The 12,810-nt window shown below is 40.5% G+C and overlaps 1 protein-coding gene across 1 annotated transcript in view; it reads right to left on the reverse strand.

Moving 5' to 3' along the window:
- The window catches only part of sdk1a (sidekick cell adhesion molecule 1a), an 815,932-nt gene that overhangs the window by 49,292 nt on the left and 753,830 nt on the right, over positions 1-12,810 (reverse strand). The window contains exons 33-34 of the mRNA XM_080206403.1: positions 9,013-9,148; positions 3,199-3,255 (exon numbers count right to left, since the gene is read on the reverse strand). Of these exons, the coding sequence (XP_080062529.1) occupies positions 3,199-3,255; positions 9,013-9,148 (193 nt within the window). The remainder of the gene's footprint in view (positions 1-3,198; positions 3,256-9,012; positions 9,149-12,810) is intronic.

The following is a 12,810-nucleotide window of genomic DNA, read 5'->3' on the forward strand; positions in this document are numbered from 1 at the left end:
GAGTAGACTAATGAAGCGGTAATTAGCTGGATTGCATTTGTCCTGCTTTTTGAGTACAGGACAAACCTGGGCAATTTTCCACTTTGCTGTGTAGATGCCAGTGATGTAACTGTAATGGAACAGCTTGGCTGGGGCATGGTTAGTTCTGGAGCAGAAGTCTGCAGTCTTAGTGCCAGAATGTTGTAAGGGGCCACAGCCTTTGCCATATCCAATGGCTTTAGCCATTTATTGCTATCATGTGAAATGAATCAAATTGGTTGAAGAACTGACATCTGTTATGCTGGAGATCTTAGGAAGAGGATACAAATGCTTCAGTCTTGTCTTTTGCAGTGCTGATCTTTCCCATCATTGAGAATGGGGATATTTTTCCAGTTAGTTATTTACTTGTCCACCATGATTTACAACTGGATATGACAGAGCAGCAAAGCAAAGATCTGACCAATTGGTTGTAGGAGTTCTTGGCTCTGTCATTTGCTTGCTGTATCTGCTATTTAGCATGCAAGAGGTCCTGTGTTGTGGCTTCATCGCGTTGACACCTCATTTTTAGATATGCCTTCTTAACCAGGTAATTCATGGCTTAATGGTAATGGTAGAGTGAATAGGTTGGGCCATGAGGTTACAGATTGTGGTTGTATACAATTCTGCTGCTGCTGATGGCCCACAGCGTTTCATGGATGTCCAACTTTGAGTTGCTAGATCTGTTTCAAATCTAACCTATTTAAAACGATGATAATGCCACACATGATGGAGGGTATCCTCAATGTGAAAACAGTACTTTGTTTCCACAAGAACCGTGTTGTTGTCACTCCTATTAACACTGTCATCGACTGATGCATCTGTGATGAGTAGATTGATGAGAACAAGATTAAGTAAAATTTTCCCTGTTATTGGCTCTCATATCAGCTCCCAAAGTCCCAGTCTAGCAGCTATGTCTTTTAGCACTTGGTCAGCTTAGTCAGTAGCGGTGTTACTGAGCTTGGTGAAAGGCATTGAAGTGCCCCTTCGGACACCATCAATTTTAGCCCCGGTTGTTAGAAAGGACTTTGCGGGGTTGACAGGGCTGGGCGTGTCAATGTTGTTTCCAGTTCTGAGGTTGATGACAGGTGGTCCACCAGGTTTCACTCCTTTTGGACTTTGATTTGATTTATTATGGTCACATGAATTAATATACAGTGAAAAATATTGTTTCTTGCATGCTGCACCGCCAAAGCATACCGTACATAGAGAAGGAAACGAGAGAGCGTAGAATGTAGTGTTACAATCATAGCTAGGGTGTAGAGAAAAATCAACTTAATGCGAGGTAGGTCCATTCAAAAGTCTGAAGGTAGCAGGGAAGAAGCTGTTTTTGAGTCGTTTGGCACGTGTCCTCAGACTTTTGTATCCTTTTATGAAGAGGAGTCTGACATAGATGTCTTTATTATCTAGGTATTCCCAGGATTGAGTATAAGGCCAGGGAGATGGTGTCTGCTGTGGACCTGTTGCAGCGATAAGCGAACTGTAGTGGATCCAGGCATTCTGGGAGGCAAGAATAGTTTTGTACCATTACTAACCTCTCGAAGCACTTCATAACGATGGATATCAGAACCACCAGACATAGTTATTAAGGCACACTGCCTGGCTTTTCTTTGGTACCAGGATGATGGTCATTTTCTTGAAGTAGGTATGGACCTGAGATTGGTGTAAAGACAGGTTGAAGATGTGTGGGAATAGCTCCACATAGGTCCACACAGGACCTGAGTGCTCATCTGGTACCCAATCTGGGCTAGTTGCTTTCTGTGGGAAATTGCGCTCTGACGTCTGCAATGTTGACTTCAGTTACAGGTTTGTCCGAGGCTTCCGGGATGGATGGCGTGTTCTCGCTGACCTTTTGCTCAGAACGGGCATATAATGCATTGATCTCATCAGGGACAGTTGATTTGGAACTGGTGATTTTATCTGACTTCATCCTGTAGCTTTTTATGTCTTGCAGACCATGCCATAGTTGGCTAGAATCCAGTTGGCTAGCCTGGGATTCTAGCTTGATCCAGTACTGACTTTTGGCATCTTTGATGGATCTCTTTGTCGCAATTTGACACAAATGAGTGGCTTGCTGGGCCATTTCAGAGGGCACTTAAATGATGACCATACTTCTGTGGGTCTGGAGTCACATGTAGACCAGCTTTCTTTCTCTAAAGGACATTAGTGAACTAGATGGGTTTTTACGACAATCAACAATGGTTTTATGGTCACCACTGGATTAGCTTTTAATTCTATTTTATTAACAATTTAAATTCCACCTAGGTGCAATTTGAACCTTTATCCCCATAGCATTAGTCTGGGCCTCTGGGTTACCAGTCCAGTGACATTACCACAACACTGCCACCTCATTGTAAATTTCATTAGTTCTTTACTGTGTATAATGAGTCAGTGGACATGAAAGTGCAGAGGTTGGCTTAAGTGGAACAAGGGCAAGTGGAAAGGCTTGGCATTATTCCCTATAGCTTGGCACAGGGGACATGTGGTGTCTTAGGAGGTGGGTGGAGGTAGTGACGTGCCATGGATGGGCATAACCCATCCATCCCCGAATTGAGTCTGCGGGAAGTGAGGGGTGAGTGCTGGAGGGCTTTTGTGTTTTTGTTTTAACTAGCACTAAGTCCCACAACACTGATGTGGGTCTTTTAACAGCCTGTCTCCACATCCTCCTGCAGTTGCCTCCGAACCTTTTCCCAGATTGGCTGCTCCCCCACCAGTCTCCATCCACACCCGACAATAAGATCATGCCTTTGCAGGCATCTCCTCCTGAGGCAGGCGGGCTGAACTGGAAATTAACCCAACTCCCACTATCTGCATCGAGGAAGAAAATTCAGGCCAGAGTCATTTATAGCATAGAAGGAGGCCACTTAGACCACAGAGATAGAAACAGAAAGAAAGAACAGAAGCAACTGAATTACAGAAATATTTACAGATAAAATATTTGTTGAAGTCAGATTAAGTGATTTGATCTCAAATGTATCTAATCCACTTTGCAGAAATGGCAAAGTGGCACATTGCTTTCTAGCAGTTTAAGAACACTGAATTCAAAAGAGGGTACAGCATAGCCAAACCATTGACTTAGTTAAGTGAATTTGAATACTTGTAAATCCTGAGCTATGTAAAGAAATAAGATTATGACAAGGGAATAAGAACATTAAAACAAAAGGAGGGTGTGTCTACACTTACGTGTTAGTTCGAACTCGGTTACTGTGGAGCTGCTCACTGTCTTGAAGCTACTCTCAGCTATGTGAGGCAAGCAAAGCAAAATAAGTGAATCCGGGTTTAGAAGATTAGTATCTGCAAATGCTCACTGACAACACAGAGGATAAGTATCAATTAACAAGACATAAAAAGTGACAAAATCTCCTTTTAAGTATATTTTTGAAATTAATGATATACTCAAATTCCAATTTATAACAGCTGTTGACATTGGAAAAACGTCAGCGCTACATTTATGGCAAGACACGTTACAAACCTATTTAAACATGTGAAACGGCGTTTATTTTTCAGTGTCTCAAATTGAAGTTGTGTTTTCAAATTAAAGTGAATGACACTTGATGCTGTTAGTTAATACTGCTCTTGAGACAAGGCATTTTGTTCACTCATGTTTGATTTTCCTAATCTTCAATACTAAAACATCTCTGTAAGCTGATTACTTTTAATAAAATCAAAGAAATTTAAACACAGGAGGCTATTTCAGCTTATCAGGCCTGTGTTATTTCAAACTCGTGCAGCTATCTATACCCAATACTCTTTCCCCATAACCTACCATATTTTTCTTTGAGTGTTAAGCTTCTTCTTAAATACAGTGATTGAATAAACTTCAATTGCCATTTATGATAAAGTATCGCAGTCTCAACAACACTTTGCATGAAGCACATTTCTTTGAAATTTTCCCTTTCGGTGTCCTTTCGATGGCTCTCCTGAAAAATCCTATCAATCAATGTCAATTGGAAGAAGCCCATTAGGGCACTAATGGGCAATACTAAATTAATTTAGTACTAACCTTAAATTAATATCCTGCAATGATTAATTGACCAGTTAAAGTATTAAAAGTATCTTTTACTGTTTACCTCTTAAATATTTTAATCATTTTGAACATTTTTACTAGGCTTTCCTTAACCTTCTCTGTTCGAGTGAAACACCTCTGGCCAGCAGGTCCATCAGCATAGCTGTATTCTCTCATCTCTGATTCTATCCTAGTAAATCAGTCACATCTTTTCGATGGTGGCTCTGTGATTCCTATAAAGGAATGTCCAAAACTATACTGCTTATCAACTGTACTTGATATCGGGTGGGATTCTCCAGCCGCACTCGCTATAAAACCAGAGAATCCCGCCCAAGGTCAACGGACCTTTCCGTGGTCCACCCCCTGCCCGCTACAATTCTTGTGGCATTCGGGATGGGAGAATTTCACCTATCATCTTACTAATGGCCATATATACTATACCATGAATTAATAAAAAAGAATGTAGAATTATATTTGCCTTTTTAACGTATTTTCCAAATTCTAACCCTGCCTGTGTATGGGTACCTCTAAATAGTCTCATCTTCACCTACAAAAATTTTAGCATTTACAATATTGGCCAGAATTTTACATCCCCACTTCAGAGTTATCACTGAACTGCTTTTGCCACATAACTAGCTACTTGCTCCCTGAACATATTTTAAAATTACATACTAGAAGCAGAGGCTAACTGAGGAGCTAATAAGAGTAAGGAAATTAAAGTAATTAGAATCAGCAGAATAAAGAAGAGAAACTCAGGGTACTAAAATCCAACAAATCCCCAGGATCTGATGGCCACATCCTAAGGTTTGAAATGAGATTGTTGCAGAGATAGCTGAAGTGCTGGCTATGATTTTTCAAAATTCCCTAGATTTTAGAACGGTCCTGGAATATTGGAACTTAGCAAATGTAATACCGCTATTCAAGGAAAATAGGGAGAGAGAAAACAGGGAACTCCAGGTCAGCTAACCTGACATCAGTCAACCAAGTGCTGGAATCTAACAATGCACTAGAAAAGCCTAGTGTGATTAGAACAACTCAACACTGTTTCACAAAGGGGAAATTCTCTCTGACAAATTTATTAAAGATTTTTGACTGTTATTCCTGCATAATGTGGCCGTAGGTCTAACAAAGGATGGGCACTCTAATTTTTAACATAACAGAATGAAAGGACAATATACCCTGATCCAAAATGGAGTCTGGAAGCCAAGTGACCTCTTGTGTGTTTTGTATTGACACAGGGACAGGCATATCTGGGCAAATCTCTGGGAAGTCACTTATTATTAAAACTACCTACCCAGGTGCTGATTACCAGCCTTCTCCATACAATGGTTGTTACACCTGTTGGCTGAAAGATGAGCTTAAATAAAGATATTTGGAGGATATTTATAACGGGAACGTTGATGGGATCTTAAAGAACCTCAAATGCTGAGACATCAACTATTATGCGGACAATGGAAACAACAATTCTGTGGTAACATGACAGAAGCTGGTTCATGATAGAAAATACCTTATTAATTCACCAGGACAACCCAGTATAGGAAGTCTAGGACACGTAGTAAATACCCCGTGCAGAGACTAATTCACTTTATTTGCAAAATTCTAATTTTTCACAACATGGGTTTACTGCAGAACTTCGACGGGAAAGGCTTTGTTTCTTGGATTAAACAATTGTAAGCTCTTCACCAGAAAGCTCCATTCTCCTTTATTCTTCAGTGAACTAAAACAGAATTCTCACGCCTGAAACGTTTCCAATTACCATCTTAAGAAAGAGTGATTTCTCAGACTCTTCTAAAGCTATCAGTGCATGCGGTTAGAATGTAACAGATGATAACATGGGATCTGTTGTAATGACCACTGGAAACATGCTGCAACGATCAGCTGACCCAGTAAACTGTGTAATCAATGACAACATGATGTGGTGGTCAGCTGACTCTCCAAATTATGAAGTGTTCCGGAATAGATTTTAAATTGCTCTGAAATGGATTCCCGGAATGTGGTCAACTAGCAGCAATTAAATATGCCCGTGGGATTTATCTGAAATGCTCCTGTTCTCTTGCCAAATGATTCAGTATGAATTTGCTCTTCTGAGCAAGTCAGAAGGACGTCTGCTAGAAGCCAGTGCGCTTCTTCTTGAAATATGCAGATTGAAAACTCCACTTCTTCAGTCAGGTTTGACTGCTATTTTGGCCAGATATCTGTGCGAAAAAGCTGTTTTGACTTTCCTTCTAAACCAACCTAGTGAGAAGAGGATTTGGGCCAGAATACAATTGTAGGGATGTACTTCTAAGGCTGTATAAGGATCTGGTCAGACCCCATTTGGAGTATTGTGAGCAGTTTTGGGCCCTATATCTAAGAAAGGATGTGCTGTCCTTGGAAAGGTTCCAGAGGAGATTCACAAGAATAACTCCTGTCATGAGTTAATATTGAGATGATTCAACCTCTGATCTTCACTCTTGTCTATGTTTGATGGACTATTCATCAACACTTCCTCACAGCGCTGAGATTAAGAATTCAGTGAGTGGTTGCAAATCCATATCCTGCCATGCTATGGCACTGTGTTATGAATGCACTACTTCACCATCCTGCTGTGACTGTCTAACTTGACAGGTGCAAGCTGGTATTATTCTTATCACTTTATGCTCGGTATTAAGACCCATGCAGTGGAAACATTAATTCAGAAGGTCAGTATTTGTGAGCATGCTGCAATAGATACACAGCAACACATTGGATAGCAAGAAAAATTAACGTCTGTTACCCAGCTGAATGAAACCCTGGAACTATTTTTGACTGACATCTTGAATACACATTTAATATTCCATTATGGGTTTACAAATTGAAATCTTAAAAGTGCTAAAGGGCATTGGCTTTCCATTTCTGGGACAACAGGACATATTTGTTTGGCTTAAAATGTATAATTCAGAATTGAGAGTACAAACAAAGACAAATTCCTCCTTTCGTTGTTTAGCCGGTGCAATAACAGATCTGTTTCTTTTTGGCCACTGCAGATATTACTAGAATTTCTTTTATCTCTGGTTCATATTTTCTCTGACTTAAAGTCATAAAATGTTCCTATCAATGGACCATCTCTAAAACAACTTGCTTGTTGAAAGGATTAGTTAATTTATGCATTACACTCCTCAAACGACTATGACCAAAATTAATCAGATCAGCACGCCTTTGGTACAGGTGAATTGGAAGAGGTACACTTCTCCTCTTCTTCTAAAGCAGCACGATTTTTGACCTTGGTTATCTGCAAATTGAGCCATTCACAGTGAAAAATGCAGTTACAGAGGAAGGTCATGGAATAAAAATTCATGTGCGTTCTGCCTGTTAGTTAGGCATAAAAAGGCGCAAAGGAGTACAAAATTATGAGGGACCTAAATAGGGTAGATAGTAAAGAATGTTTCCCATAGCTGAAGGATCCATTATTATGGGGCACAGATTTAAGGTGATTGGTGGAAGGATCAGAAGAGACATGGGGAAAACCTTTTTCACCCAGAGGGTGGTGCGCACCTGGAATTCACTGCCTGAATTGTTAAGAAGTACCTGGATCTGCACTTGAAGTGCTGTAACCTGCAAGGCTACTGACTGGGTGCTGGGAAGTAGGCTCAAAATGAGTTACTTCTCTTTTTGGCCAGTGCAGATATGATGGGCTGAATGGGCTCTTTCTGCACTGTAATGTTTTCCACGGTTCTTCAGTTTTAAAGTCTACAATTTGGTAGTGGGACAGCTCATACCCAAATCAAGCACCCAAAATCAGCGTTCCCAGTGAATGCCCTAAATAACTGTTACGCCCCTAAATTATTTAAGGCGCATAACTTCTGCAGAAGGGCCCCACTGCAAAGTGAGTTGGCAATTCTTGTCACAGGCACTGGGCCTATCTCGCTTTCAGTTCTTCAGCACACCCTGTGCCCTCAGCTTCCAACAAAAGCAGGCAGGTTAAAAAAGAAATTTTGTTGAAAAACTCCATCTCATGGAGTCAGGAGGAACAACAGTGATTCTCCAACACTACTGGCACTGCAATTGCCCCACCCATACACCACTTAAACCCTCCATCCCTGGACTTACCCAAAGGTTCTCGGCGAGTCAGGAGTCTGACATTTATGACTTTGCTTGGGAAGCTACCTATGACGCACAACCAATGCTGGTAGTTCAGGCTGAGTATACCAATGGGCACCGGGGTCCAATTCCATCGCCTTTTGGTTTGGACATGAAATGTTTTTTGTACCAAAATAGACTCAGTTTACTTTCATTCTAATCCACAGGGGAAGGCTGTAGACAGTTTCTCCATCCCTCTTCTGATTTGTATGAAGGTATAAACAAAATAATGTTTGTGTTGCAGGGGCTGGGGGTTAGAATTTAGGTCCAACAAGTTAATTCACAATCTGGGTAAACATTTATCCCTACCATTAAGTACACCTAGGTAGTTTCAACTGTGTTGGCTGTGACAGGCATATAAAAAATTGACATCACGTTAGATATTGAGAAAAATCACTGATTGAACCATGAATTCTGGCAGCAGTGAATAACATGGGGAAAATATGAATAAAAGAAGAAGCCAATTTAAAAAATGTTGTGTGCATAGCATCAGTTTGGCTGTAAATAGATGGTCAAATTATTCAAATTCTGACTGCAAAACATCCGTGAGGCAACCATTCACATGACATATATCGCATTCAAAGCAAGGCCGTAGACAATCTCCAATCAACACAAGTGTTAGATCTATCATGTCAGAAAAATATACATGACTGAAGAGCGAGTGGTAGACTCCACAATTGATATGATAATGATGCTATATGTTTGTATAAAAGCAATATTTGCATTTTTATTGCTTTGTCAGAAATAACATTGTCAAGTTGGACATAGTGGAAACCAAGCAGTCAGAATTTAAAGCCCTATAGACATATGCATTAAAACAACAAAAGGTTTTAGGAAAATATTTTTGAAACAAATCAAGGCTGTCCACAGATCTGTCATCTGCTGTTACTTACGGGTTAGCTCTGTCTGTAGAGAAGAAGGCTCCCCAGTGGACTGTGTGTTGAATTCTGGCATATTCTCATACACAAGCTCCCTGTAGTAAATGCGGAATCCCAACAATATGCCATTAAAACTTTCTTCTTTTGGTGGCTAGGGAAAAACAAAACATAGAAATTATTCTGTTTGTATCTTCATATTATCTGGGTAATTTAATTTGGTTTTACTTCCGTCATACTACTTGTTCTCCTCCATCTCCTCAAACCTAATCAATTCTCCTGATTGCTTCTAGAGTAAAAAGACATACCTGAAGAATTATTAACCATACAAATGGGAACTGGTTAACTCAAATCCAAACTAAAATAGTTCATTCCATCTGAAGCAGTAACGGTGTTAAAACAATGGCCCTAAATGCCCATAAAATGGTGAGCAGAAAAGTCACCCAGTGATCATGGTCATAAAATACAGAGTGAATACAGCATAGATTGAGGCCATTCACTTGTAGTGTCCATGCCAGCTCTCTGCAAGAGTATCTCACCTCAGTCCCACTCACTCACCTTTTTCCCATAGCCCTGCAAACATTTTTCTTATAACACCAGGTTAAAGTCCAACAGGTTTATTTGGTAGCAAAAGCCACTAGCTTTTGGAGCGCTTGCTGCTCCTTCGTCAGGTGAGTGGGAGTTCTATTCACAAACAGGGCATATAAAGACACAAACTCAATTTGCAAAATAATGATTGGAATGCGAGTCTTTATAGGTAATCAAGTCTTCAAGGTACAGACATTGTGAGTGGAGAGAGTGTAAAGCACAGGTTAAAGAGATGTGTATTGTCTCCAGCCAGGACAGTTAGTGAGATTTTGCAAGCCCAGGCAAGTCGTGGGGGTTACAGCTAGTGTGACATGAACCCAAGATCCCGGTTGAGGCCGCCCTCATACGTGCGGAACTTGGCTTTCAGTCTCCGCTCAGCGACTGCGCTGCCGCGTGTTGAGAAGGCCGCCTTGGAGAACACTTACCCGAAGATCAGAGGCCGAATGCCTGTGACTGCTGAAGTGTTCCGGAATTACCCAGATAATGTGTTCTCCTTTAAGGTTGGAATGTTAAGGGATTTTTGTGAAGGGTTCAAAATGATAAGAGTTCTGGACAGAGTAGAAAGGCAGAAGCTGTTCCTGTTTGCAAAAATATTGAGAACCTGAGGACACTGATTTCAGTTGATGGATAAAAGAAGCAACAGTAACATGGAGAATCTTTAATGCAACCAGAATTTAGGATCTGGACTTCCTGAGAGCATGGTTGAGAAAGGTTTAATCAGAGCCTTCAAAAGATCATCAAATGGGGAGAAAAATGTTATGATGTGGAGATGCTGGCATTGGACTGGGGTAAACACAGTAAGAAGTCTCGAATGTATCCACATAATTGAAGTGAAAACTGCAAACAAACCCAGCCAAGTTCCATTGTTTCCACATTCCAACTTGAAAATTGCAAGGCATACAACATCCTAAATGTTGCCTTTGGTGGGAGTGCAGCATGAGCCAACCCCCACCTATCTCCATAACTTACTGTCTCCAACTTATCATCACCACCTCTTAAAGACTGCCAAAAAGACCAAGACAAAGTGAACATCATTCACTAGCTCACTGGGCTGCAAAAACTACCTCCTTCACACTTTTGCCGAAGCACTGGTCTTCTCAACAGCTGAGCGTGTGCATGGGCCTCATGCATCACATCAAATAAAGTGACACACACAACTTCATTCACTGAAGAGGATCATCTCTGAGACTTGAGATCAGCTTCAGTTCAGTTATTACCAATCTTTACAAATATCACCTCTCCTTCCATCTGACAAGCCGCAGTATCACACAGAGAAATAACTTGTATCAGCAGCAACTTGGACCTTTCCCATCCATAGAGACCATCAGGACTCCCAACTCACCACATGGCTCTGCGAAACACTTTATAGACTTGAATCAAACATCTCCAACTCCAAAACACTGACAAAACCTGGAGGAAAGCTGAGACAGAAAACACCTTCCGAAGAAACACGTGAGCCAGAAATCTACCACATCCCCTGCCACAGATTCGGAGCAGGCGAGGTTCCAACAATGGAAATCTCTATTGACCTTGGACGGGAATTTCTGGTCTTGCTCGAGCGAGGTTGTAAAATCCCACCCATGGTCTCTGACCCAACATCTCAACGATCTGCCTTTAATTTTCAGAGGTGCATCAATAGAATATGGATTGGAAATGGTCACTTGATATACAAGTGGCACTTCAAAACCTTACCTGGCTGCCACTGCAGAAACTCTGGCCAAACCATGGACCACGTAATAACACTTTACCCCAATTCAAGTTTGAGGGCAACATTCTGAAGTTACGCTTGCTCTCCAGCAAGGCACTGGAGTGGTTAGAAAATTTGGCATTAAAACTGACAATAGCTCCTGCTCTTAAAATCATACAAAAGACTGAAGTTTTTCATAGCCAAAGCTATGCTCATGAACATTTTCTGCACTCTCCTCAATGCCTTTACATCCTTCCTTAAGTGTGGAGCCCAGAACTAGACACAATAATCAATTTCAGGCCAAATCAAAATTTTGTGCAAGTTTATCATTTCTCTGCTTTTGTACTCTTATATCCCTATTATAAAATGCAAGATCCCGTATTCTTTATTAACCACGCTCTGCCAGCTGCTCAACAACTCCTATTGCGTGTCCAAAGAGATTAGGATTGGTTTGCTTGTGATGTCTGTCATATTAAGAAGTTACCCAGCATTCAGTGACTAAATCTGCACATAAAGAATGGTCAATTGAGAACAAAGTTTCAGAAAGCAATTGGTGACTGTGAAATTATCCCGGAGTGGTATTCAGAAAATGAAGGGAGGAACCTAAATGAGGAAAAGACTTAGCAAACAGGAGTTTCATTCACTGTTTCATTTATTACCTTGAAACCCATCACATATCTGTAGTAATGTAAATGTGGTAATTCACTTCTATTTTGATTTTGTTCTTCAGCATTCAAATGAGTTATTTTCTTTTATTATCTGCTGTGGTATCATCGTGATTGTATCACTGAATAAAGAATCCAAAGACCAGAACTAATATTCCAGAGATACAGGGTGAAGTTTTAACTCAGTCAAAATCAATCCACTTGCACAGAGAGAAAATCAGTCCAAATGAGTTCAAAATTCACCCTGGCAGTTGAGGAATTTAAAATCAGTTAAATAAATTCTGGAATCAAAAATTTCTCTTAGCAACAATGCTCATTTTTGTTCAATCCCAACCATTTACAAACATCAGTTAAGCATAAAATGAACTGGTGAGGTATACTTTTACCTACTCTGTCATAGACAAATCTAGGAAACAGAACTAATTTATAAACTGTTTAAATTGACCAATAACAGTCAGAACAACTTGTAGAATTTAATAGCTAACTTATCTACTATTTGTAAGATGATTTTGTGCATGTAATAAAGTGTGCCATCTGGAGTGTGATACATACCACTGACTCTTGAATGGGTTTGCTCAGGATTCACTGAATGAAATGCTATGGGGTGATGGGTATGAGCAATAAATACAGGCCGTGTCAGGGATACCAACATCTTGTAAAATGAATTTTCAAAAATCCAACAGTCCCCAAAATTGGGTGTGGGGGTTGTGATTAGCCCTTGCCCATTGATTGCAATGCACACATCACACCCATTATGCTGTCTGCTTTTTAAAATGATATCAGTCCTGTCAGCACTGATTGAGCTGCTGGTTGTCTGGTCATCTGATGAATATCATGAGTGACTAGCAGCACTTAAAACTAGTCTGCATCTTTTAA

The sequence above is a fragment of the Carcharhinus amblyrhynchos genome, chromosome 18 (genome assembly GCF_965287045.1).
Source record: "Carcharhinus amblyrhynchos chromosome 18, sCarAmb.v2.hapA, whole genome shotgun sequence".
NCBI lineage: Eukaryota > Metazoa > Chordata > Chondrichthyes > Carcharhiniformes > Carcharhinidae > Carcharhinus > Carcharhinus amblyrhynchos.